Source organism: Panicum virgatum, chromosome 9N (genome assembly GCF_016808335.1).
Source record: "Panicum virgatum strain AP13 chromosome 9N, P.virgatum_v5, whole genome shotgun sequence".
Taxonomy (NCBI): domain Eukaryota; kingdom Viridiplantae; phylum Streptophyta; class Magnoliopsida; order Poales; family Poaceae; genus Panicum; species Panicum virgatum.
In genome coordinates this window covers 34875033-34901999 of record NC_053153.1, presented here as the reverse complement: position 1 = coordinate 34901999, position 26967 = coordinate 34875033, and the positions used below count along the sequence as shown (strand labels likewise).

Below are 26967 nucleotides of genomic sequence, written 5' to 3'. Positions count from 1 at the left end.
CTCTCAATCATGCTGGCCGGCTGACCCTTATTCAATCAGTTTTTGTTTCAATTCCGATATATTACATGGCTAACATTTTGTTCACAAAGAAATTTTTAGCAAACCTCACAGCGATTATCAGAACCTTTTGGTGGCAAGGAGTACAGAAGGACCAGAACAAGAAGCCCATACACTACAGATCATGGGATGCATGCTGCAAGCCAAAAAAGGAGGGAGGACTAGGCATTCGGAAGCTAGAGCTCGTAAACAAAGGTATGCTAATCAACACTGCGTGGCGTTTTATCCATGAACCTGAAACTATGGTAGCAAAAATAATTAAGGCAAAATATTTCCCAAATGCTTCCCTATGGACAGCTTCCGCTCATATACCCAAATCCACTTTCTGGTCTTCCATTCTTAGCATTAGGCACCACCTCGAAACCCATGTCACTATACAATTTATAGATGGTAATACTTCTATTTGGAATCAACCTTGGAGCCCTTTTTGGAAAGAAATGCATGATCGTCTAAACCTTGAACAAACTGATTATGAAATTCCTAGTACCGTTTCTGATTTGTGGCTGCCAAACTCTAAAATGTGGGATGAAAATAAAATTATCACTCTTTTTGGCCAGCAATCCATGGATGCTTTGGTGCAGGTCCCGATTATTGTAGGGCAAGGACCGGACATAATTTGCTGGAAGTTGACTCCGAATGGGCTATGCTCTTCGAAAAGTGCTTATAATATGTTGGCCAGAGAGGAGGCAGCAAGACACCCCCCACCTAACACTCCTCTGCAGGTTATACAAATTCTTAGACATGTGTGGAAGGACAAGCTTATTCAACCTAGAGTCAAAACTTTTGCTTGGAGATTACTCAGACTTGCTCTAGGCACCGGCAAAAGATTGCACCGCATCATTCATAGGATTGATGGAAAATGCTCTAGGTGCGGTATGGTAGAGGATGACAATCACTTATTTTTTGAGTGCAGCTTTGCTAGGGCTACATGGTTTGCCTCAGTACTAGGCCTCAGAACAAGTAATCTACCATCTTCTACAAGTGGTCTTCATGTTCAAATAGCCACCTTGCTGCAACAGGGCGTACCTCACGTGACGGCAGGTATCATTTTCTCAATCATGTGGTGTCTATGGAAAGCTAGGAATGATCACAGGTTTAACAATGTGCATTGGACAACATCAAGAATTCTTTTTGAGGCGACTGCTATTGACAATTCGCTTGCAGCAGCTATGGAAGAACCCTTGCCCATACATGATTATGACAATCAGGGCCAAGATAATAATTTGTCTAATGTATCTGTGCAGATTCAAGATGGCCCCAAAATTTTCTGCGATGCATCTGTATGCGTGCAACAATCAGCAGCGAACCAAACTGGAATTGGCATTTTCATTCTAACAACTCCAAGCCATAGTCTATGTTCTGCTTCTTTTTTTCAGGTACGTATACTGCAAGCAATGGAGCCGCTACAAGCAGAGGCAAACGCTCTACTCATGGGGGCAAAACTAGCTAGAGCACTAAATTTGCAAAGGGCTAACTTGATTACAGATAATGAAGTGCTAGCCAAATCAGCCAGGACGGCCTCCGCAGGACACAGCCCAGGACATTGGTCACTGCGACCTTTCCTTGGTGAATTTGCAGATGTGACGCAGGGAATAACATGTTCCATCATCAAGATTAGCAGACAGAACAACAAGGTGGCTGACAGGCTTGCAAAGATGGCGAGGCAGGCTTCTATCCCTTCTCCTTGCCTTTTCTCTTGTAATGCTTTAAGCCATAATTTGCACTGTCCAGTGCGACATGCCTTGGCAAACTTTCAATGGGGCAGCTTTGCACCCATCTCTGTAACCTGCTTATGAATGAATGACAATACCTACGCCCTAATTTTCAAAAAAAAAGACATCAAGCAACATTATTAGTATGATTAGTGGAGATGCAGTGTGAGAAAAAAAAAACAAAACCATATTTCCGACCTGCCGGATTCGAACCAGCGGTAGTATGATTAGTGGAGATGCAGTGTGAGAAAAAAAAACAAAACCATATTTCCGACCTGCCGGATTCGAACCAGCGACCTAAGGATTATCTGCAACAACTACAGTCCTCCGCTCTACCAACTGAGCTAAGGTCGGTTTGCGTTTGTCTGCTGATTTCGTATTTAACTAACAGTTGTCACGGGCCTTGGGCTGGCGATGTGGGCTGACGATCGGTTGACGTTAGGAAAACACAAGCACCACAAATATGTCTGAAGGCACCAGGAAGCAAAGAAGCATCACACGTTTCCATTCTCCCATGCACAATACCATACGTGTCTCGCCTAGCCTGCCTTCCAAGCAATCCCCATCAACCTGCAGGCGTTTTGCAACGGTGCAGCGCGCGCACGCCGGGTATCCATTCCATTCCGTGTATGCTCGGCTCGATCACCCCGCTCCAGCAAGCAACAACGATACCCAAGGCCAGCACGTCGCCAATGCAATAATCCACACCCACCCTATATATTTGTCGCTCTGCATTGCAACCCTGCTTTATGCTTAACGGTCGCATACTGTTCGGCCATCATGGAGAACCCAGGGTCGTCCGAATTCGGCGTCGGCTGCCGCCTCCTTCTCGCCCTCCTGGTGATCGCCTTCTCCGCGCGCCCGTGCCATTCCTCCCTCTACCACCCGCCGCCGCCCGTCATGGTCTACCACACCGGCGCGGTGCTCGACGGCGCCGTGCCGGTCTCCGTCCTCTACTACGGCGCCTTCTCGCCGCACCAGAAGGCCATCGTGGCCGACTTCCTGCTCTCCCTCTCCCCGCGTGGGCGCCAGCCGCAGCACCACAGGTTCGGCGCGCCGGGCCCCGCCCCGGCGCCGTCGGTGGCGCGGTGGTGGGAGACCGTGGACCGGTACGTGCGCAAGGCAGGCCGGGACCCGCCGCGGGTGGTGCTGGCCAGCCAGGCCCACGACGAGGCGTGCTCCCTCGGCAAGACGCTCTCCAGGCTCCAGGTCGAGCGGCTGGCGGCGCGCCTCGGCGTGGCGCCCGAGGGCGTGGCCGTCGTGCTCACAGCCGCCGACGTCGCCGTCGAGGGGCAGTGCAGCAGCGCGTGCGGGGCGCACGGGGCCTCCGCGCCGGGGGGCGCCGCGCACGTCTGGGTGGGCAACGCCGCCGTGCAGTGCCCCGGCCGGTGCGCGTGGCCGTTCCACCCCGCGGAGGGCGGCGCGCGGCACGCGCCCGGGCGCCGCGGCGAGACACTGCGCGCGCCGAACGGCGACGTCGGCGTGGACGGCATGCTGGTCAACCTGGCGGCGATGCTGGCCGGCGCGGTCACCAACCCGTACGGCCACGGATTCTTCCAGGGCGACGCCGGCGCACCGGTCGAGGTGGCGGCCGCGTGCCCGGGTGTCTACGGCCGCGGTGCGTATCCGGGCTACCCCGGTGCGGTGAGGCTGGACACGGTCACTGGCGCGGGGTACAACGTGGTGGGCAGGAACGGCAGCAAGTACCTCGTGCCGGCGCTGGTCGACCCCGACGACTACTCCTGCGTCATCATGTCGTAGACCCATCAGCTGAGGCTCGTTTGTATTGCAGCCACGCAACATAGGAGTTGGGGCCACGCACGGTTGCTTGCTGATGAGAAAGCGGGTCAGCGCTGGTTCTACTCACTCTGTTTCGAATTAATGTTCGATTTAGCATTTCTAAGCATATAAATTTTGTTATGCATTTAAATATACACTATATCAAGATACATAACAAAAATTATATACCTATAAATGTTAAAACAACATGTAATTTGGAATGGAGGGAGTACGATCTAATGCTGCATGTAATTTGTCCCTCGGTGAGGAGCACCTAAATTCAGTAGGATTCGTATATATTACTATGAATAAAACTATGACTAAGTCTCTAAAAGGAATGTGAACTCTCCTTGTATGGAACCATGGCACACGAGTGTGTTGTGTTATATATAGTGGGTGGTGGTGGGTTGAGGAGATGAGGTGTGGTCGCGTGGGTGTATACCTCTATCATCCAAGATCGTGTGTCTTCTACTTTTTTCCCATTAAGATTCGGTATATGTATATCCATGTTCTTGTAAGCGAAATACTGCTAATTAGATCTTTTGTATATATGTTGGAGGATGAAGAAACACACTATATAGTAAACCTTGGAAGCCAAAGCCTTAGGAGCCATAGTCGACAATTGTTTGTGATCTTATTAACATATATGGGCATGTCTGGATGCACTAAAATTAGAGTTCAGTCGGGACTAATATTTAGACGTCTCAACTTTAGCTGGCTAAAATTAGTTTTGTCCTATTTAGATACCTGCTAGGTTAAATTTTAATTTAGTATGACGAAAGTAGCCTATGTGCCAAGCACGTCCTACGGGAGGATAACATTTTGGAAGGTGTTTCGATATTTTATCATCTACGGAAAGAAATTGCCCTCGTTATCTGGTTTTTGAGAGCAATGGACTAAACTTTAGTTGAGAGGTTGGTTAATGTTTAGCTCATATTCAGCCCCAGTTATTTGGATCATCTATAGCTCATTTTCAGCTGAGTAAAAATTAACCCTTAATCGAAACATGATCTATGTATTAGTAATTAAGAGTTTTATAAAGGGCATCCCATCTCCATTTCTCTTATAAACCTCCTGTGCGAAGTCTACAAAATTGAGAAACCCTTTCTCCCTCTCCGAGAACTTTTTTTCATGTAATTTGGGATGTCCAATACTCATCTTTTTCTTTCTATATGGTACTTCATTCTTTTAAAAATGTATGTTATTTTTGTTTTTCTATTAGTCAAAATTCTCTAATTTTGATGAAGTTTATAGAAAAATGCACCAACATCTACTAATATAAAATCAGTTGCTTTAAGTCCTAACATCAGTTGCTTCAACACAAATAGCTAGTCCCATAAAAAAATAGTGACTTTATACGGATTGTAGAGTTTTATAAGCTAAAATGTTTAAAACTATAGACAATTCAACTCTTATTAACATGTTACCATTAAACTATATAGTTATTACTAAGGTCATGCCACCTCCATTTCACTTAGGAACCATCGTGGAGACCCCTTCTAAAATCCTCGTACTAGCGGAAAGATAATTTTTGAAACGTAAAGCCTTCCCGCTTCCCCTCTCTAAAAATATTCTGATTTAAGAGCATCTCCAACAGATTACTCATATCTCATATCCAAAACATATTCTCTCTATTGCGAATAAATATTTTTGTGTTTTAGGTAATTGTTGCTGCAGCAGACTACCAAAATGCAATCACCAAGAATAGGATAGAGAAAAAACTCCCTCATTTAAGGGAGAGGGGGGTGTGTTTTCGTGATTACCAAAAACTTATAGGTAATGGTGATTAGATTGGTAATCTGCTGAATCACCTCTATCACTGAAATATTAATTTTTAAGTATTAGATTGAGGGATGAGTAATATGTTGTAGATGCTCTTACTTAAATGTGAGATCCCAAATTTTTTCTCTGAAAATTTGCTTAGTCTCTATGGAGTATTTATCAAAAGGAAAGCTTTAAATATCAAAAAAGAAGAATGCTTTGGCTCTCTTTAACTTATTAATGTTTCCTCTAACATTTCTACGTGTTTTTCTGAAAAAATAAATCCAAATTCAACATCTCTGGTCAATATCCTTTGCGCGATAATTTCTTAGCTCCAAATTTTTCTGATTTCTTAGCTCCAAAGTAACAGTGAACTTTTGCTTCGAATCGACGCAGCCCGAACCGAGCGAATCAACGGCCGCGATTGGATGTTTGGTGTAACAACAATCAATCATACTCGCCCGACCAACTGCCAGTGTCCAGTGGTTTTCCCCATTCCATTCTTTTCTCCTCCCCCTTCCAGACCAGATCCGATCTGATCCCCGCCGGCGACCACCGGGGCACTGCCATGGCGCTCAGCCTCCGCCGCAAGCAGCTCGGTAAGACCTAACTCTCCTCGTTCGCCCCCCCCCTCTCTCCACCTATGTGTGCGCTCATGCCTGGCTCTGACCGCGCTTTCCGCATCCGATCCAGATGTGATCGTGCGGATGCTGCATCTGAACCAGCAGCACTTGCCGAACGGCGGCGAGGGGCAGGGGGAGGAAGAGGCGTACAAGCTCCTGGTGATGGACCCGCCCTGCGTCTCCCTCCTCTCGCCGGTGCTCAAGGTCGGCGACCTCCGCCGCCACGGCGTCACCCTCACTCTCGGCATCGACCGGCCGCGTCAGGCGGTCGCCGACGCGCCGGCCGTCTACCTCGTCCGCCCCACGCCGTCCAACGTCGACCGCATCGCCGCCGACGCCGCCGCAGGCCTCTACGCGTCGTTCCACGTCAATTTCTCCACCTCCGTTCCGCGGCCCTTGCTCGAGCGCCTCGCCGCCGCATGCGCCGCCGCGCCGCCCGCGTGCGCGGGCCGCGTGGCCCGCGTCGCCGACCAGTACATCGATTTCGTCTGTCTCGAGGAGGGGCTCTTCACGCTGGCCCAGCCCCGTGCCTACATCGCACTCAACGACCCTGCTGCCGCCGACGCCGACATCACTTCCCTCATCGACGCCGTCGCTCTGGGGCTCTTCTGCGTCTTCGCCACTCTCGGTGTGGTGCCTGTCATCAGGTGCGCTCGTGGGGGCCCTGCAGAGATGGTGGCCGCTGCGCTTGATGCCCGACTCCGCGACCACCTACTCGCCAAGCCCAACCTCTTCACGGAGGCTGCATCCGCAGCTGTTGCCTCGTTCCAGCGCCCTGTGCTGTGCCTCTTCGACAGGAATTTCGAGCTATCTGTTGGAGTGCAGCACGACTGGAGCTACCGGCCGTTGGTCCATGATGTGCTTGGTTTGAAGCTTAACAAGCTGAAATTACCTGCAGAGAAGTATGAATTGGATGACTCCGATAAATTCTGGGTCACAAATAGCTGGTCACCGTTCCCCAAAGTCGCTGAGGAAATTGAGGCGCAGCTTGCCAAGTACAAGCAGGACGTGGATGAGGTGAACCAGCGCACTGGTGGTGGCAGTGGAGTTGAGTTCGATGGAACTGATCTGTTTGGCAACACAAGGCATCTCATGAATGCAGTGAATTCACTCCCTGAGCTGACAGAACGGAAGAAGATGATTGATAAACACACAAACATTGCAACATCATTGCTTGGGCATATTAAGGAGAGGTCTCTGGATGGATACTGTGACTGTGAGAATGATATGCTTGTGAATGGCACTGTGGACCGTAACACACTGCTGAGCCTCCTTAGAGGCAAGGGCACTAAGGAAGATAAGCTTCGGCTAGCTGTGACCTACCTGCTGTCCTTTGAGACGCCACCATCATCGGAATTGGAGCAGGTTGAGGCTGCACTTCGGGAATCGGAAGTAGACATGTCAGCATTTCAGTATGTGAAGAGGATAAAGGCATTGAACACTCAATTTGCTGCTGCATCAGGCACAGCAACCAAGAGCAACATTGTCGATTGGGCTGAGAAGCTTTATGGGCAGTCCCTTAGTGCTGTGACTGCAGGTGTGAAGAATCTCTTATCAGATGGGAGGCAGCTGGCGCTGACAAGGACAGTTGACGCTCTGATTGAAGGGAAACCAAACCCAGAGGTGGATGACTACCTCCTTTTTGACCCACGAGCCCCTAGGTCAGGAACTGGTGGTCAGTTTAAAGGACCCTTCAGAGAAGCTATTGTTTTCATGATCGGTGGTGGAAACTACATTGAGTACAGGAGCTTGATGGAGCTAGAACAACGCACACAGCCTTCAAAGCATGTTATATATGGTGCAACAGAAATTCTTAGCGGCGCGGAGTTTATTCACCAACTTGCAGAATTGGGGCAGAAAGCTGGATTGGGTGGTGGGAGCAGCAACATACCACCAGGTGCGGCGCAGTAGATAGCTCTTACCAGACCTTTTGAAGTTAAGGATTGATTCATGCTTCAGAGATTACAGTAAATAGGCTTATACCCTGCATCTTGTTTTAAGGAGCGAAATGATCCGGGCTGTGTAGACTAGTGGTACCGAATTTCCTAAACTCAGGTTTATGCCCAATTGAATGAGGTTTCAATACATAGCTTTGCGGTTATTTCAATTTGGGAGTCTGATATAATCAATTGCCCATGTATGCCTATTTTAATTTTCTGTACTCTATTTCCTTTCGTCCCTTTTTAGTTTACTGAGAAATTTTTGGTGGAATTATGTTTGCACACTACCATCGATCTGTCCTTGAATATTATGATCAACCACCATTTCTGATCTTTTGATAAATTGATTTTAGTTGAGATCATTGTACTACAAGGTGCTTAAATATTTTCTTGCTGCAGAGTATGCATGCCTTTCAGCTGATCGCACATGGGTTCCTTTGATAGCATTTACATGATTCACTCACGTTAGTATGTGTGTGATAATACTTTTATGCGAATACATTTTTCTGGTTGAGAATATACCTTAAGAATGTGGCAAATAATTATTTGCCTTGCATAGTTGGATGCTTGGATTAGGGGAATGTATTGTTCAAGGCTGTAACTAGTGTATGACATTTTGAAGCACAGCTAGTGCATTGTGCTGTTTCCAGTATGCATGTATTTCTGTCAAATTAGATGATAATGATGATACAAATGGTACATAGAATGTGGGAGTTTAATAGTCTTTGACCCTAATGCTTTTAATCTCCAGCTGCCTGCAGCTGAGGTTGCGTTCAATTTCATGTTCACAGTCAAATAAATGGGCTTTGCTGCGGCCATAACTTTCATGTAAATTTTATTCACTCCCACATTTTCACGATGATTTTTGTCAGTTTTCCCTTCCACTGAAGTGATTGTTATTGGACCATTCTAATATTATGTTTAGTCTTTCAGGCTTTCTTTCTTATTTCTTCCTTTGTTGTCTTTTGTGTTCCTCGGTTGGAGGTTTGGAGTCTAAGTACTCGCATAAGCTTCTGACTTTGTGGCCTGATGTGTTCCTTTATGGTCGTAGACATTCACTTGTGAATGTTCAAGACCGAATTTTTACCTTAATCTGAAAAATATTATGCTATATTGGTTTCTCCATGAACAAATTATATGCTTCTACAGTTGAATTACATGATGCATAACACTTATTGTTCTTCAGTTGAAATATGCACTCTCTGTTCATTTGATTATGACCGTGGTACAACTGGATGGTTATGCTTCTTCCTGCAGTCCACTGCCATGCCTAATGTCATGGAACCTTGAGTTTTGTCAGATTGATCAGCGTTGGACAGCAAAATCTGTATGTACCTTGGTTATGTTGTTCCAGTGATCATTGGCAATCCAATTTGATCCTGTTATTCATCTTTAAGAACACGTTTTATGTATGGTGTAGTGGAAACTGGTAAGCAGCCGCTGAACTAATAAGTTCCCTTGTATCCCTCTGCTGATATAGCCTCTGCAGGTGTTGCTGGAGGCAGCACATGTCATCAATGAATTCTTGTTCTAGATCATCCTCTATATCAGCATCCAAATCAAGGAATTCAGCTCCTCAGTTGAAACTGTGTTTTCTGATGTGCCGCTCTGCTTGCAAAAAGAAATGGTGAGGTAGTTTGTGCTATGTGTTTTCTCAACCTTGCTCAGCTTCTTGTGATATTTGTAAGTAAATGTTAACAGAAGTTGGTGTCCTTTTCAGTTGTTCCAGGAAAATAAGTTGTAATGATCCAAAGTACTCCTTATCTTCCCCTATCCGGAGGGAGCATAACTAATAATTTTGTATAGTAAGTAATAACAGCATGGAAACTTAAGAAACATGATAAGAAGGGGAATATCAAAGCTCTGGAGTAACAATTCATTAGATTAATACTCCATTTGCTCAACTTCAACCAAGTTTATAGAATACTGCATCAATACCTATAACGTCAAATTAGTTTTATTAAACGCACTATGAAGTATGTCTTGATATTGTATTTATTCAGTATTATAGATAGTCTATTTTTCTATAAGTTTAGTCAAAACTTAGGAAAATATGACTCAGGAAAAAACTAAAACAATCCATATTTCGGAACTGAGGGAGTAGATGATAACCTGGCTAGGGCCGCCCATTGTGCAGACAAACGAAAATTTTTATGCTGCTGTTCTTTTTGTTGGCTAAGGTGTGTGTGCTCTGTTTCTATTCTGACAACATTTTGGAACGAGGGAGTACAAGAAAACCTGGCTAGCTCTGCCCATGCAGAATAAAAGTTTCTATGCTTATGTTCTTATTGTTGGCTGGGGTCATGCTCTGTTTCTGTTCTGACATTTTTCATTGGTCTTGTTACACTGCATATTGTGCCGGCCCAGACCCTTTCGTACGCTTGCACTGGGCATTATCAGGCCAAAGATTCAGACAATTCCTTGACCACCAGCTGATTCATGTCCTTGTTTGACCTAGTAGGCACTTTAGGACTTGAAATTTTTGTTCAGTAGTTTTACTGGCAAGCCGGATCTGCATCCGAGTAATTCAAGGCAATTATGACTTGAATTTTTGTTCTGATTGGACACTCCAACATGGATAGACCCCAAAAGGATACCTTCGGCAATAGCATTGTGTTTGGTTTTGTGTCTTGCTTGGTGATCCTCCAAACATTGAGTCCTGCTGCTTGAAGATAGCAGCCTAAGCACATATCATTGTTGGAACCTTGTGTGCCATCGAAACATGCGGCACTACCGATATTCAGGGCAATGAAACCTAATGAGCCGGTTTAACAATGTGCTAAAGAAATTGACGGAAAGTGTAAGTTCGGGTTCTGATACCGTTGGTAAGAAGAATCAAGGGACCAAAGCGTTTCTACCCCTGTTTTGCAAGTAATGGTGATTTTGTCCTTACTTTTTTAACTTTGTGATTTTACCTCCTGCAATTTCAAAACGAAGGCTGAGTTTACCCCTAGTCTGTTAAGTCCAGGTAACGGTGTTAATTTTTGGACAAATTGACAACTTTGTCCATGCGTTTTTATCCCTGTTTCTTATAATAATTGTGTTTTTACTCTTGTATGAGATCAACAAGTTGACATTTTGAGTACAAGTGTTCTTATGGACAAATGTATAGCTCGATGCGATGTGCGCTAGTTTTTATTTTTAAGAAATAAATATGTTTCATTTTTTTAACATTATAGCCTAATGATGCAATGCTTTTAACACTAGTTCCCTTCTGATGGTTCCTTGCGTTTACAGCCAGCCGTTGGAATATCCTGAGAAACTTGTGTTTTCAGACACTTGCTCTATTTCTGGAACTGTTTGTAGCAGCCTTGTAAACTTTGTCAAACAGAAAAACTTGCGCCAACCAACACCTAGCTTAGAAAATAAACATCAAACATGGCACCAATTCGATAAGTGCCGGTTGAATTTTTTCCCTCTTTTTTAGCCAATACAGTGAAAGCTGAAAAGCTGTTGCTGCTCCATTTGTGGTGAATCATGCGGCAACTGCAGATGCCACCGTACGTATCTCTCTCTCGTTCACGACATGTACCTGAGATCTGTGGTCAAATACCCTCCCTGCCGCGCGCGTAGGGCGCCCTTCTCTGCCGCGCAGGGGCCGCCCTCCCCTGTCTCGAGGCTTCCGGAGTGGATTCCGCGCACCACGAAGAGCAAGACGGCGCGCAGGGGAGCAAGACTGGAGTCCGGGGGAGGGTCACGGGGAGGGGCAGGGAATGCGCCGCCTCAAACCCTAGGGGGCCGCCATGGATGGCGATGGGGAGTAGGGAGTCGGGACTCGGGACAGGGAGGGTGACGGGAAGGGGCTGGTGAAAGGAGATAAGGTATGGGTATTTCTGTCTTTTGCCTCTATGTGTTTTTGGATTTCCTTTTTTCCGACCGTTTAATCCAAGAAATACTAACGGCGTTGCAAAAAAGGGTAAATGACAGTTTCGTTTTAAAATCACAGGGATAAAAACACAATTTAAAAAGAGGGTAAAATCACAATTACGCTTTGAAATAGGGGCAGAAATATTTTTTTCCAAGAATCAATGTGTCCATCCTGAGAGTCGGAGCACGTGCATTAGGAGGTGTTTGGGAGCGCTTGGTTCCATCAAATTTAACTCCACTCCAAAAAAAATATCCAAACAACTCAACCAGATTTACTCCACTCCAAAAAAAAAAATTAGTTCTACTCCACTTTTTTTGTGGAGCAAGGTAAAATTACCCACCATGCCACTGAGTGCACGATTCACTCCGTCGGTCAACTCTTGGTCTTTCCTCTGCACTCCCCGTCGCCCAGCACACCGGCCCTGCCCCCGCTGCCGCTGCCGCTGCAGGTAACCTCTGCTCCACCAACACTGAATCACATCCGCTATGTCAGCCCAAAACTAAGAGAGTTGGCCCAACCGGGCTCACACCCGGAGGAATTACTGCTACACCCCAAAAGCTAGTCCAAAAGGTGAGAGACTCACTTCACTTTTATGTTAGTTCAACTCTCCCCCCACAATCAATGTGGGACTAATCCCAACAATCTCCCCCTCACACATTGGGGCAACTCTCCCCCACAACCAATGCCCAACAATCTCCCTCTCACACATTGGTGCCCCTTAACACTGACTGGGCCCACACCACAGTCCACCAGTGACCGGCTCTACACACGAGCACATATGTGCCTCACACCCGCAGGTCCACCACTGACCGGCTCGACACACGAGCACACACAGTCCTCACACCCATGGTCCATTGGGTTTCGGGTCTACACCACCCAAGTGTGCACGGGCACAAAAGATTGCAGATCCAGCTCTGATACTAATTGTCAGTCCAAAACTAGAAGAGTTGGTCCAATCGGGCGCACACCCAGAGGAAGTCCTGCTACACCTCAAAAATTAGCCTAAGAGATGAGAGACTCCCCCACTTTTATATTGATTCAACTCACCCCCTATAATAAACGTGGAACACATCCCAACATGCTAGCCCTGTTCCCCATAATCGATCCGTGTTCTCTTGTTGTTTGCCTTCAGCTCTCAGCGCCGAGGACCGCGCCGGCCTCGTCAATGCCATAACGGCACCTCCAGTGTCTCAGCGATTTTGCTCTGCAAAATCCGTAACTTGTCAGCCGGTTCGATACCCACAGTGCGTGCATCGGTTTAGCGGGCCCCGCCACTCAGTAGATGTTGGGTTTAATCTCACATTGGAAATTAATGTAGGGGGAGTACAACATATAAGACCAAGCAATCCTCACCTATAAGGCTAGTCTTTTGGGTTGAGTTAGGCCCATTATCTTAATCCGTTGTGCTCTGTTATGTTTGGGCCTCCATATAGTTTCTAACAAGTGGTATCAGAGCCCATGGGTTAATAATCTCTTTCACACGTTGACGGGGGAGCCCGTTATCTCCGTTCAATAGTCACGTCTTTGTGACATTGGAGATGAAATTACTCTTGTGACGGGGGAGCTCGTTCGGATCCACATTTGGAGAGTTTTAAAAAATTTTTTGGCGGCAGCAGCAAAAACATCTCCGTTCGGATCTAAAAAAACTTAAGGCCCGTGATGATGCCTTCTAATAGAAGATTTGCGCCCAACGTGTGACCGGGGGAGATTGTTGGGTTTAATCTCACATTGGAAATTAATGTAGGGGGAGTACAACATATAAGACCAAGCAATCCTCACCTATAAGGCTAGTCTTTTGGGTTGAGTTAGGCCTATTATCTTAATCCGTTGTGCTCCGTTATGTTTGGGCCTCCATATAGTTTCTAACAGTAGATGGCCTCCTTTTCTGTCTACGCGGCAGCTCCTCCGCTCACCCGTGAAGTTTAAGGGGTTGTTTGGTTCCAGAGATTTTTTTTAAGTTTTAGGAATTTTTTAGTATTTAGAAGTATTAAATAAAAGTTAATTATAAAACTAACTGCAGAACCTTGGGGCTAAATTGCGAGACGAATCTAATGAGGTATATTAATCTATAATTAGCGGATGGTTACTATAGCATCACCGTAGCAATTTATGAATTAATTAGGCTCATTAGATTCGTCTCGCGAAAAAGCACTCAGCTGTCAAAAAACATTTATAAACATATTTTATTTAATACTATAAAATAGTAAAATTCCTTTTGATGTGATAGGGACTTCTGAAAAAAGTTTGGTTCCAAACAGGGTGTAAGGATCGATGGACCAAGAGGGGGGGTGAATTGGGCCTTTTTCAAATTTCTAAAACAAAGTAAAGCAACATTAACCTATGCAATACTAGTAAGGCTCAATTCACCAACCGGCTAGCTAAGCAAACTACACAAGCTTACGAAGAAACAAGTAGATAAGAAACTAAGCAAGGTAGAGCTAAGCTATGATCTCTAAGGCCAAGCACATGAATAATTACATGAAAGTAAGTGCTTGAAAGTAAAGAGTGGGCAAGAGACAACCGAATTTTTTTTCGTGGTGTCGATGTGTTGGCACACACCCCTAATCCACGTTGTGACACTCACTAAGAGTCTTGTCACCTCCCAAGTCACCGAGACGAGGGCGCTCACTAAGACTCTCCGTTCACCGTCCCGGCGTGGTGGAGCTCAAGCCACGTACAAACTTCTTCGGGCTCCCACAATCGTTGGCAAGCTCCGGAAGAAACACCTTCAATCACCAAGATCGCCTAGGTGCTGCCAATCACCAAGAGTAACAAGCTAGGGTCTTCACTTGAGCAAGAACCGATCACCAAGAACGGATGCACACAAGCTTCTCTCTACTCAAGTCCTTAGTCTTGCTTCTTGAATGATTGAATGAATAAATATGTGAATGATGAAGCTCAAGGTGGCTCTCAACAATATATGAGTGTATGAATGTTGTCTGGTGTCAAGAGAGTGCAAAATGACCCATTGGAGGGGTATATATAGGCAGCTCACACGAATAGAGCCGTTGGAGAAAAGCTGCCAGAAAACTGCGTAGCGCCGGTTAATCCGATGATCCTCCAATAGCCAGCGTCGGTTTAACCGATGAATGTAAACTGCCCATTCTGAAAACTAGCCGTTACAACTCGGGCAGATTAACCGACGTATCATCGGTTTAACCGGTGAGTGTAGTTGTCCACTAATCAACTGAAAAACCAAGTCTCTGGACAACTGCACCGACGTTAACTCAAATCCATCGTCGGTTTAACCGGTGAGTACAACTTCTGAAATCCTTGAAGAAACCATCTCACTGGTCAATTGCACCGACATCTCATTTCAAACAGCGTCGGTTTAACCGGTGTATTTAACTTGAAATGCCCTGGAAAAACCAACTCTGGACTAATGCACCGACGTTAATTCAAACAACATCGGTTTAACCGGTGTATAGAACCTGTCCAGACTTTGCTGACTGCATTTAACCGACGTATAGAAAAGTGGAAGCGTCGGTTAAACCGGTGTATAGACTTTTTCTGATTTTGCCTTTTCTGATTTGAGTCTTGAGTGAATTCCAAATATTCTTGAGATATAAGTTGAAAACCACTTATTTGAACTTCTAGAAACCTGAGTGACCATAGTGTGCATCCATTTTCAAATGACCATGTTCATGCTCAAGTTACTTGACCTTAACCCCTCTTAATAGTGCGATTACTACAAAACTATAAAACCTATACTAACCTAAGTGTCCTTCTGAACCTTACGACACTTAGGACTAGAAAGATCCTTAGTCTTGTTATATATTTGAGTTGAATACCGAGATCACCTTTTTGAATAACGAAATTGAGGGGCCTCTTTTGACATATGACCAGATGAGCGATAATGATCTATTAAGCTGCACAAACTCATTGGTCACAATAATGGTTGTCATTAATCACCGAAACATACCTTGAGGGCCTAGATGCTTACAATCTCCTCTTTTTTGGTGATTGATGACAACACAAACATAAATAACGAGAGAGCGAGAAAGATAAAACAGGATAAACACAAGCAAACTCGAAAAAGGACCAAAGAGCTCAACGGCTCAAATGAAATCCATAGATATGTCTCAAACCACAGCATACTCAAGCGTCAAATGTACATATCCATGAACTAACATCAAATGAGATAAAACATCAAAGTCCTGATAACTACGAGCTCTCTCTATCTCTACCCTCCCCCTGACTCCAACTCCCCCTGACTCTCTCCCCCTTTGGCATCAAAGCACCAAAAAGGCGAGCTACTGGTCCGGCTGTCGCGGTACGACGAGGAAGCAGTTCGGGTCATCGTCGTCGTCGTCGTCGGACGGTGAACCCTCGGTGACGGACGGGAGCTGCTGTTCAGAACTGCCTGCTGGATCTGAACTGACTGGGGGTGTAGCTGTCATCGAGACTATCGTGCTAGCACTGCCTGGAAGAGGGTCCGTAGACGTGGTAACCGGCTCAGCAGAAGAAGTGTCAACATCTGAAGTAGTGAGTGCTGAAGCTGCCGGCTGTGTCGACTGCTGAAGTAAAGACCCCTTTCCTCCTCCCCCTGAAGGTAGTGTCTGTGGTACGACGGGGAGGGCGACTGACTGAACTGCCGACGGTGAGTCCTGGAAGAGTGTAGTCGCTGGCAGTGGTGAGAAAAGTGGACGACCGGTAGACCCAAGGAGTGCGGACATTGAGAATGTGGTCTCCGGTGTCGCTGAGGTAGCTGGAGCTGCAGTAGGAGCTGGAGCTGGAGTGACTGCAAGCTGAGGTGCTCCAACACCCTGAAGGCCTGGCTGCTGCGGGGCGAGTCCGGTGTGAGTGTACAGCTGTGTGATCATCCCGAACATCGCCATCGTGCCTTGCTGCATCTGCTGAAACTGAGTGTCTGTCCTCTGTGATACTCGATCAATAAGCCCGACAAACCCCTCCTCGGCTGTAGCACGCTCTCGGGTAGCCTCTCTCTGAATGGCTGCTATCTGAGCCTCATGGGCTCTCCTGGCCTCCTCCTGTGCTATCCGATCCTCTCGCTGCTGAGTGACAAGCTGCTGAAGTAGAGAGGTAAGCTCGAACGGCTGAGTCACCTGGGACTCTGTAACAGTAGCAGCTGCCGGTGACTCTGGAGCTGGCTCTCGGGACCCTCCTGCCTCGTGGTCGTGACTGGCGGGTGTTGCAGGAAAGTACTCGGCATCCTCGGAGGAGTCTGACTCAAGCTCAGACCAGTGTATCTCATCATCTCCTCCGGGAAGCTGTGCCTCGGCAGCTAGCAGTGCCTCATCCTCCTATGCCACTCGGGCCTGTGCCTCAGGTGACAACTGTGCCATGGCAGCTCTCTCTTCCTGTCTGCCTCTCCTCCAGTCATGGGGAGCTGTCGGACGGTAAACTGGGAACCGGAGAGCCTCATCCTGACGGTAAACTGCACTGACGGGTGACTCAGCTGGCACAATCATAGAACAGATATAGCTGATCCAGTGAGCATAAGGAAACCGATGAACAACGCCCATCCCGTCAGTGATCACATCCTCGATCTTAGCCAAAATGAAGTCAACAATGTCAAAGAGCTCGTGAGTGAGGATGTGAAGTAGTAGCAGCTGCTGCAGGCCTGTAAACCCCTCTGGGTAGCCACTCCTCGGTAACAGAGTCCTCCGGAGGGCCATGTGAACTGTGTATGCCTCTGGGTCAGCAGGCTGGGCACTCTGGCATACGACGCTGGAAACGGCTGGCGGAAGCACTGAGAGATCGCCTCGTGAGAAGGTGCAATCCCGCCAATCATAGCTCTACGCGGTGGATCTGCGTCTCCGTATACCATCTCGTGCAGGGAGATATCAACCAAATCAACTCCAAGTATCCCTGCTATCGTCGCCCTCGACAGACCAAAGACCTGGCCTCCAAAAACAAAGTGTACGGCTCTACGCTCGGGAGCGATCCAGGCTGTGGCATAAAACACTCTGACCCAGTCCTCTATATATCTGTTCTGCTCCATCTGAAGTAGCCTGGGCAGACCTCTGAACTATGCAATGTGCTCTCTAATATCAGCTCCCCCTGCAGCTGTCCTCAGAGAAACCTAGTCAAGCACCCTGTGCGGAAAGATCCCGTGGCCCCGCCTCTGGTAGGTCTCGTAGAAGCTGGCCTAGAGTAGTGTCCAGAAACTACGGTCGACCCTACTATCACGGGTCACGGGGAATCAGTCCTCCTCCCCAACACTCCACCTGAGCCTCTTGACCTTCGCCGCATTGGCCTTGGTCAAGTTCTGGAGCAGCACACCTGGCTCCAGACGCACAACAGTGTCCATACGGAACACTGCGCGCTCGGCCTCTAGGGCCTCGGCTCTACGGGCTGCTGCTGCTGCGGACCTGCGAGGCTCCTGTGGCTGGTGACCTCCTCGCGTCCTCGGTCCAGTGCGACGCTTGGTCACTGGTGAAGACTCTCCTGCTGGGGACGTCTGCCCAGTGCGGCCAGAACGTCGTAGAGTCGGTGACCCCAGTGTGCTCTGCCCCTGAGTCTGCTCTGACTGCGCTGCATCTGAATCTGAAACTGAGTGCTCTGACTCTGCAGCTGTCGGCTCCCCCTCAGACGAATCACCCTCGGTCTGCTGTGTAGTGGCCCTGGTGGCCCTGGCACCTCTGACCCTGCCCATACCTTGACCTTTGGCCCTGCCTCTGGCTGGCTGCTCTCTGATCGCGAATGGGCGAGCACGGCCTGACGCCTGCTCCTCGGCGGCCTTGGCCACCATCTCGGCCCTCTTGGCCTCTCTCTCTGCGCGAGTCCGCTTGCGGACGGGCTTCTCCACAACTACTTCCTTTCCCTTCCTCTTTTCGCGACCCATCTCGACTCAGGCAAAACATCGAACACCTTGCGCGCACTGAGTGAGGGTGTGCTGCGGCTGCGGCGTGGACGGCGTGGAGGTGCGGCTGCGTGGGTGGCGCGAGGCGCAGTAGCGGTGACCCGGAGTGCGTTGCGGTGGCGCGGAGTGGCATGTGGCGGCGGCGAGCGGCAGACGCGGGCGACGGCGCGCGCGCGGGCGGCGCAGGATGCGCGCGGGCGGAGGCTGCGTGGGCGGCGGTGCGGGCTGGCGGCATAGATGGCGCGCGGTGCGTGGAGCATGGGTGCGGAGCGGCGGCGGCTGCGTGGACGAGCGGCGGTGCGGGTTCGGCGAGTGAGGGTGCGGCGGCGGCTCGAGACGGGAGGATGCGGGCCAAACAGAGAAGAAAGAAAAGGCGGCGGCACGAGCAAGATACATATATGACATGTGGACCCCGCACTTTTCCTTAATGCCGGTTAAACCGATGCCTAGGTTTAGAACGCCGGTCGATTGCATCGGTGCAGTTCACCCGAGACTCCAGCAAAATTCATCAGAGCGCCGGTTGATCCGACGAAATGCACTTTGAACTCGCCGGTTGAACGCTGCTAGCACCGGTTGATTGATAGGTCAGATCATTGTTACGTTCTCCGGTTGATCTGATGTTCTGACTTTTGCATACGCCGGTTGAACGCCTGATTTGACTGAGCTGAGACAGAAATTTAGTAACGCCGGTTAAACCGATGGGTATAGATCCATTGAGCGTCGGTTTAACCGGTGAACCCAAAAAAAACCTTCACTCAGCTCACTCTTCTATGCTAAGTCCAATAAACTTATAAAATTCAACTAAACTCAAGTTAATGGACTTGCATAGGCGACTTTACCCCTCAAAATATTTAGGATAGCACACTAGCTTAATAAATTTTCTTTTCGAATACAAGGAAAAGCCGCAAAGCGAGACAAAGCACCAAATAAAATGTATGAGCCTTGTCATAGGAATATTGAAGATAGAAAGCTTCAAACTCATCATGACATGACTCACTAGGCTATACACACCTAACACTTTGCTCTTTTCACTTTTCATGAATTAAGATCTTGTATATGAAACAAGTCTCATTTTCATCAAGTGATCTCCTTTGTGCCCCTTACGCATGCAATGATGGTGCAAGCTACAAACACATGCGAAAGTAAAGTAAACATGAAGTGCACATCTATATGACAAGAAATGCATAACACGAATTAAAGATCTACTTGTCAAGTTTGAACCCACGGGAAGCTTCTTCATGATGAGCCTTTCTACAAGCCTAGAGGAAAACAAGTGGACCACCACCTCTAGCTAAACCCTTGCTCATCACTATCTTACCATGGTTAGACAAGAGTCCTATATGTATGCATTTTTCTATATGACATGACAACTTACATGACGTTTGCCGCATCTAACACATTAAGCTCATTCCTTAGCCTAACAAATGTACTCTCGTCTAATGGTTTTGTGAAAATATCTGCCAATTGCTCCTCGGATCTCACACCTTGAAGAGATATGTTTCCTTTGGCTTCGTGATCACGCAAGAAGTGATGGCGAATATCAATGTGCTTTGTGCGAGAGTGTTGAACCGGATTTTTGGCAATTTTTACGGCACGTTCATTGTCACAAAGGAGTGGGATCCTATCTAGTTTCACACCAAAGTCCAAAAGGGTTTGCTTCATATATAGGATTTGGGCACAACATGCACCGGCCGCTATATATTTCGCTTCGGCAGTGGACAAAGGCACGGAATTTTGCTTCTTACTCGACCAAGAAACTATAGAACGCCCAAGCAAGTGGCAACCCCCGGAGGTACTCTTGCGATCCACACGGCTTCCGGCAAAATCCGAATCCGAGTATCCCAAGAGATCTAAGCTAGCGCCTTTGGGGTACCACAAGCCTATGCTAGGAGTGTGCTTGACTTACCGAAGGATCCTATTCACAGCCGAGATGTGATTCCTTTGGGTTTGCTTGAAAGCGGGCACACAAGCACACACTAAACATTATATCGGGTCTAGATGCGGTAAGGTAAAGCAAAGACCCTATCATAGAACGATAGAGGGATTGATCAACCGGTTTACCGTCCACATCCAAGTCGAGATGCCCATTGGTTGCCATGGGAGTCTTGATCGGCTTGCACTCATCCATCTTGAACTTCTTCAAGATATCTTTAGTATATTTTTCTTGATGGATGAATGTCCCTTCCTTCAATTGTTTGACTTGAAAACCAAGGAAGAAGGTCAATTCGCCGATCATGGACATCTCAAATTCCCTAGACATCATGGTAGCAAACTCATGGCTTAGTGAATCATTAGTTGAGCCAAAGATAATATTGTCAACATAAATTTGACAAATGAAAAGATCCCCGTTGACGTCTTTTGTGAACAAAGTGGTGTCCACCCTCCCGATCTTGAAGCCTTGCATGATTAGGAAGTCACGAAGCCTCTCATACCAAGCCCTTGGAGCTTGTTTGAGCCCGTAGAGTGCCTTGTGCAACCTATAAACATGGTTAGGATTCCTCGGATCTTCAAACCCGGGAGGTTGCTCAACATAAACAAGTTCGTTAATAACACCATTTAAGAATGCACTTTTCACATCCATTTGATATAACTTGGTATTATGATGTGAAGAGTAAGCAAGAAGGATGCGGATAGCTTCAAGTCTTGCGACCGGAGCAAAAGTTTTACCAAAATCCAAACCTTCGACTTGAGAGAACCCTTTTGCCACAAGTCTTGCTTTGTTGCGTATCACCACCCCATGTTCATCTTGCTTGTTTCGAAAGACCCACTTGGTGTTGATGATGTTCTTGTCTTTCGGAGGAGCTTCGAGGACCCAAACTTCATTGCGGGTGAAGTTGTTCAATTCTTCTTGCATGGCCATCACCCAATCCAAGTCCTCAAGCGCTTCCTCTATGCTAGTGGGTTCAATACAAGAAACAAACGAGTAATATTCGCAAAATGAAGCATGCTTAGAGCGAGTTCTTACTCCCTTGGAAGGACTACCAATGATTTGACCAATTGGATGATCCTTGGAGATGCGATCATGCTTCACTAGCGGTACTTGCGTGGATGCTTGTTGGGGTGGATCATGGGTGACTTGTGCTTGTGGTGGAACATTTTGCTCTACTTGTTCTTGGACTTGGGGTGTTGGTGTTGGCACATTTTCTTGAGGTTGTGGATTATCTTTTTCTTGATCTTCATCCACTTGGGGTGCCGTGGAGGTGCTTGGTGTAGATAAGGAAGGTCCCCCCCCTTGATCATTGCCTTCATGCACCTCTTCCGGCTTGATATCCCCAATGGACATCTTCTTCAAAGCTTCATCAATCTCCTCATCACCTACATTGTCATAGCCAACAACCTCCTCTTGGGAGCCATTAGATTCATCAAACTCCACATCACATGTTTCTTCAACTAACTCGGAGGTTTGATTGAATACTCTATATGCTTTGGAGTTTGATGCATAACCAAGAAAGAAACCTTCATCACATCTACTCTCAAACTTACCAAGCATTTTCTTCTTATAGATGAAGCATTTGCAACCAAAAACTCGAAAGTATGATATATTTGGTTTCTTCCCGGTGATGAGCTCATATGGAGTTTTCTTGAGGAGTCGGTGGGAATACACTCGGTTGGATGCATGACACGCCGTGTTGATTGCTTCCGCCCAAAACTTCTCGGACGTGCCATAATCATCCAACATTGCTCTTGCTAGAGTGATGAGTGTCTTGTTCTTTCTTTCCACCACTCCATTTTGTTGAGGCGTGTAGGTGGCGGAGAATTCATGCTTGATGCCCTCTTCATCGCACCATTCTTCAATCTTCATATTTTTGAACTCGGTGCCGTTGTCACTCCGGATCTTCACAATTGGGGAGTTGTACTCCCTTTGAGCTCTTCTTGCAAATGTCTTGAAGACTTCTGGAGTTTCACCCTTATCGCCTAGAAACATGACCCAAGTGTAACGTGAAAAATCATCAACTATTACTACGCAATAAAGGTTACCACCAATGCTCTTGTATGTAGTTGGACCAAAAAGATCCATGTGTAGTAGCTCGAGCGGCTTGGAGGTAGACAACATCGCCTTGATGGGATGATGTGTTGCAACTTGCTTCCCGGCTTGACATGCTTTACATAGCTTGTTCTTGTCAAATGTGACGTCCTTCAAGCCGGTGATCATCCCTCTCTTGTGGGCTTTCTTGAGGTTGCTCATACCAATGTGAGCAATTCTTCTATGCCAAAGCCACCCAAGAGACGACTTGGTGAAGAGGCATGTCATGGAGCTTGTTTGCTTTGAAGAGAAATCCACCAAGTAAATGTTGCCATGCCTGAACCCCGTGAATACCAATGACTTGTCTTCTTCAAGAGTTACTACAATACCATTCTTGTCAAATGCACACGTTAGTCCAAGGTCACATAATTGAGTAATAGAAATGAGATTAAAACTAAGTGCTTCTACAAACAAGACATTAGAAATAGATAAATCTTTTGAAATAGCTATTCTACCCAAATCTAAGACTTTCCCCCTTGAGTTATCACCATAGGTGACATGTTCATGATCGCCGGGGTCTTCAAGAGAGGTGAACATGCTATCATTACCGGTCATGTGTTGAGAGCAACCGCTATCAAGTACCCAATGTTTTCCGCCGGCTTTGTAGTTCACCTACACACATGAGAATTCATTTTGAGTTTTTGGAACCCAAACAAGCTTTGGGCCTTGCACATGTGTGACAAGAGCTTTTGGGACCAAAAGTTGCTTGGGGAGCTTCTTCTTTGACTCCTTAGCAATTTTGCCAATGAATTTGGCCTTCACCTTGCCCTTCACTTTACTCAAGAGAAAATCGTTATTTTGAAATATTGATGAGTAATTCTTTGGTAAAGTGGGAAGAGGGCGTGATGGTAAGGTGCACTCCCTATTGTGGTGCCCGGTGACTTGGCAATGTTGGCAATATGAACCAACTTCCTTGATGAAGCTAGTCTTGATCTCCGGAGAAGGAGTGGTGCCTTGATTTGGCTCCGGAAATGAATCAAGACCTCTCTTGCCATAGTCACGAGCATTGTTGAAGAGAATTTCCTTGTTGATGTATTCTCCTCTTGAGAGCTTCTCCACACTACTCTTGAGGCTTGCCACTTGATCCATCAATTCCTTTTCCCTAGAAGGAGCAAGCTCGGGCACAATATTAGTGGCATTTACATTAATGAGTAGGTCATCACATGAAGTAGAAGCATTGACTTTTTCAATAGTTTCATTGATAAAGTTCTCAAGACTTGGGTCAATTGCTTCATAGGCAAATTCAAGTTCTTGATATTTGTGAGCCAACTCCCTATGCTCTTGTTTAAGCTTTTTGTGGCTCTCTTCAACTTGCTTAGCAAGTACAAGTAACTCATTGTGCTTTTTGAGCAAGTCATTGTACTTGCCAAGCAAATCGGAGTGAGCAAGCTCTAACTATGAGTGCTCTCAAGAATCTTGACTTTGCCCTTTTCCCTCTTGATAACGGATGTATACTCATTAATGAGGTTAGTGAACTCATAAGGGTCAAGCTCTTCATCACTATCATTGTCACTATCCACCTCACATACCTTTGTTTTACCTTTTGTCATGAGGCACATGGGAGGTGGAGGTAGCGATGATTCTTCATTGGTGAGGGCGATGGTGACGATATCTTCTTCCTCATCACTTGACTCTTCGCTTGATGAGACATCGGTCACCCATTCTTGTTTTTCTACTAAGAAGCTTCTCTTGGTGTTGCCCTTTTTCTTTGGGAAGAGCTTGGTCTTCTTGTCATGGCTCTTCTTCTTCCCAAGTTTCTTGTTTTTGTTCTTCTTCTCATCTTCATCATCATCGCTTGAATCATGGCGATGTTTGCTCTTGTTGTCCTTGTTTCTCTTGTCTGGCTTGGGGCAATTTGGAGCAATGTGACCTTTTTCTCCACAATTGTAACAATTTTTGTTCTTGACATCTCCCCATGGCCGGAACATTTTTCTTTTAGGGTCAAAGTTGAAACCCTTCTTGTTGACCTTGTCATTCAAGCGTGTGAACTTTCTCATCATGAGAGCAAGTTCTCCATCATCTTCTTCATCGGATGAGCTTTCATGATGATCTTCTTCTTCATTGCTTGAGCTTGATTCTTGCTTGACCATCTTGAGCTTGCGGTGCTTGTTGGCCTTGGTTTTGAGAGTAATTGTTTTGCTTGTAGTTGGCTCTTCGGACATACCAAGGATACCCATTTCATGAGCGCGAATTTCGCCCACAAGCTCTCCTACTTCCATCGTATCAAGATTCTCCTTTTGAAGCATAGCATTGATGATGTTGTACTTGGGCTTCGGAAGGAGCATGAGAATCTTGCGGTTGATGGAGCCACTGTCAATTTTAGAAACTTCAAGTGCATTAATGTCCTTGACAATGACATTCAAGCGAGAATACATATCATTGCAATTTTCATGAGCTAGCATCTTAAAAGAATCATACTTAGCTCTAAACAAGTGATATTTTTGTTCACGAACTTTTGTAGAGCCTTCATGAATTTCAATTAGCTCTTTCCATATAACACTTGCTAAGTCCATGCCATTTACTCTAGCAAAGACTTCCTCACTAATGGCTTCGAAAATTGCATTTCTAGCCTTACCATTCCATTTTAATTGCTCCGAGGTGTGAGTTCCGGTGAACCCGGTCTTTGTTGCCAACCACACTTCGGGGGCAATCGCATCAAGGTATGCGGCCATACGAACTTTCCAATAGGCAAAGTTCTTGCCCTCGAAGTGAGGCGGCGAATCTCCCATCTTGGCCATAGCTCTAGGCGGTGAAGCCTAATGATCCAAATGAGCAACGAGGCTCTGATACCAATTGTAAGGATCGATGGACCAAGAGGGGGGGGTGAATTGTGCCTTTTTCAAATTTCTAAAACAAAGTAAAGCAACCTTAACCTATGCAATACTAGTAAGGCTCAATTCACCAACCGGCTAGCTAAGCAAACTACACAAGCATACGAAGAAACAAGTAGATAAGAAACTAAGCAAGGTAGAGCTAAGCTATGATCTCTAAGGTCAAGCACATGAATAATTGCATGAAAGTAAGTGCTTGAAAGTAAAGAGTGGGCAAGAGACAACCGGATTTTTTTTCGTGGTGTCGATGTGTTGGCACACACCCCTAATCCACGTTGTGACACTCACTAAGAGTCTTGTCACCTCCCAAGTCACCGAGACGAGGGCGCTCACTAAGAGTCTCCATTCACCGTCCCGGCGTGGTGGAGCTCAAGCCACGTACAAACTTCTTCGGGCTCCCACAATCGTTGGCAAGCTCCGAAAGAAACATCTTCAATCACCAAGATCACCTAGGTGCTGCCAATCACCAAGACTAACAAGCTAGGGTCTTCACTTGAGCAAGAACCGATCACCAAGAACGGATGCACACAAGCTTCTCTCTACTCAAGTCCTTAGTCTTGCTTCTTGAATGATTGAATGAACAAATATGTGAATGATGAAGCTCAAGGTGGCTCTCAACAATATATGAGTGTATGAATGTTGTTTGGTGTCAAGAGAGTGCAAAATGACCCATTGGAGGGGTATATATAGGCAGCTCACACAAATAGAACCGTTGGAGAAAAGCTGCCAGAAAACTGCGTAGCGTCGGTTAATCCGACGATCCTCCAATAGCCAGCGTCGGTTTAACCGATGAATGTAAACTGCCCATTCTGAAAACTAGCCATTACAACTCGGGCAGATTAACCGACGTATCATCGGTTTAACCGGTGAGTGTAGTTGTCCACTAATCAACTGAAAAACCAAGTCTCTGGACAACTGCACCGACGTTAACTCAAATCCATCGTCGGTTTAACCGGTGAGTACAACTTCTGAAATCCTTGAAGAAACCATCTCACTGGTCAATTGCACCGACGTCTCATTTCAAACAGCGTCGGTTTAACCGGTGTATTTAACTTGAAATGCCCTGGAAAAACCAACTCTGGACTAATGCACCGACGTTAATTCAAACAACATCGGTTTAACCGGTGTATAGAACCTGTCCAGACTTTGCTGACTGCATTTAACCGACATATAGAAAAGTGGAAGCGTCGGTTAAACCGGTGTATAGACTTTTTCTGATTTTGCCTTTTCTGATTTGAGTCTTGAGTGAAATCCAAATATTCTTGAGATATAAGTTGAAAACCACTTATTTGAACTTCTAGAAACCTGAGTGACCATAGTGTGCATCCATTTTCAAATGACCATGTCCATGCTCAAGTTACTTGACCTTAATCCCTCTTAATAGTGCGATTACTACAAAACTATAAAACCTATACTAACCTAATTGTACTTCTCAACCTTACGACACTTAGGACTAGAAAGATCCTTAGTCTTGTTATATATTTGAGTTGAATACCGAGATCGTCTTTTTGAATAATGAAATTGAGGGGCCTCTTTTGACATATGA

At 46.4% G+C, this 26967-nt stretch overlaps 2 protein-coding genes and 1 non-coding gene across 3 annotated transcripts; 2 read left to right on the top strand and 1 right to left on the bottom strand.

The window, feature by feature from the left end:
• Positions 1-2038: 2038 nt before the first annotated feature.
• On the bottom strand, positions 2039-2123 carry TRNAY-GUA. Its single transcript is given in 2 exon segments — positions 2039-2074; positions 2087-2123. It is a non-coding gene; the product is annotated as a tRNA-Tyr (tRNA).
• A 409-nt stretch (positions 2124-2532) lies between these two features.
• Positions 2533-4003, top strand: LOC120693104 (protein PHOSPHATE-INDUCED 1 homolog). Its single transcript, XM_039976508.1, has one exon. It carries the CDS (start codon positions 2550-2552, stop codon positions 3528-3530), a length of 981 nt encoding a protein of 326 aa, XP_039832442.1. The 5' UTR covers positions 2533-2549; the 3' UTR covers positions 3531-4003.
• Positions 4004-5751: 1748 nt separating this feature from the next.
• On the top strand, positions 5752-8229 carry LOC120689724 (SEC1 family transport protein SLY1-like). The gene is made up of 2 exons (XM_039972113.1): positions 5752-5908; positions 6003-8229. The coding sequence occupies exons 1-2, from the start codon at positions 5878-5880 to the stop codon at positions 7841-7843; spliced, it is 1872 nt and encodes a 623-aa protein (XP_039828047.1). The 5' UTR covers positions 5752-5877; the 3' UTR covers positions 7844-8229.
• The last annotated feature ends 18738 nt before the right edge of the window (positions 8230-26967 follow it).

Bases quoted from the DNA above. Each gene is read 5' to 3' on its own strand.
- LOC120693104 (XM_039976508.1), top strand. From the start codon at position 2,550: ATGGAGAACCCAGGGTCGTCCGAATTCGGCGTCGGCTGCCGCCTCCTT.
- LOC120689724 (XM_039972113.1), top strand. From the start codon at position 5,878: ATGGCGCTCAGCCTCCGCCGCAAGCAGCTCG. The intron at 5,909-6,002 runs GTAAGACCTAAC...CATCCGATCCAG, and splicing joins CCTCCGCCGCAAGCAGCTCG to ATGTGATCGTGCGGATGCTG.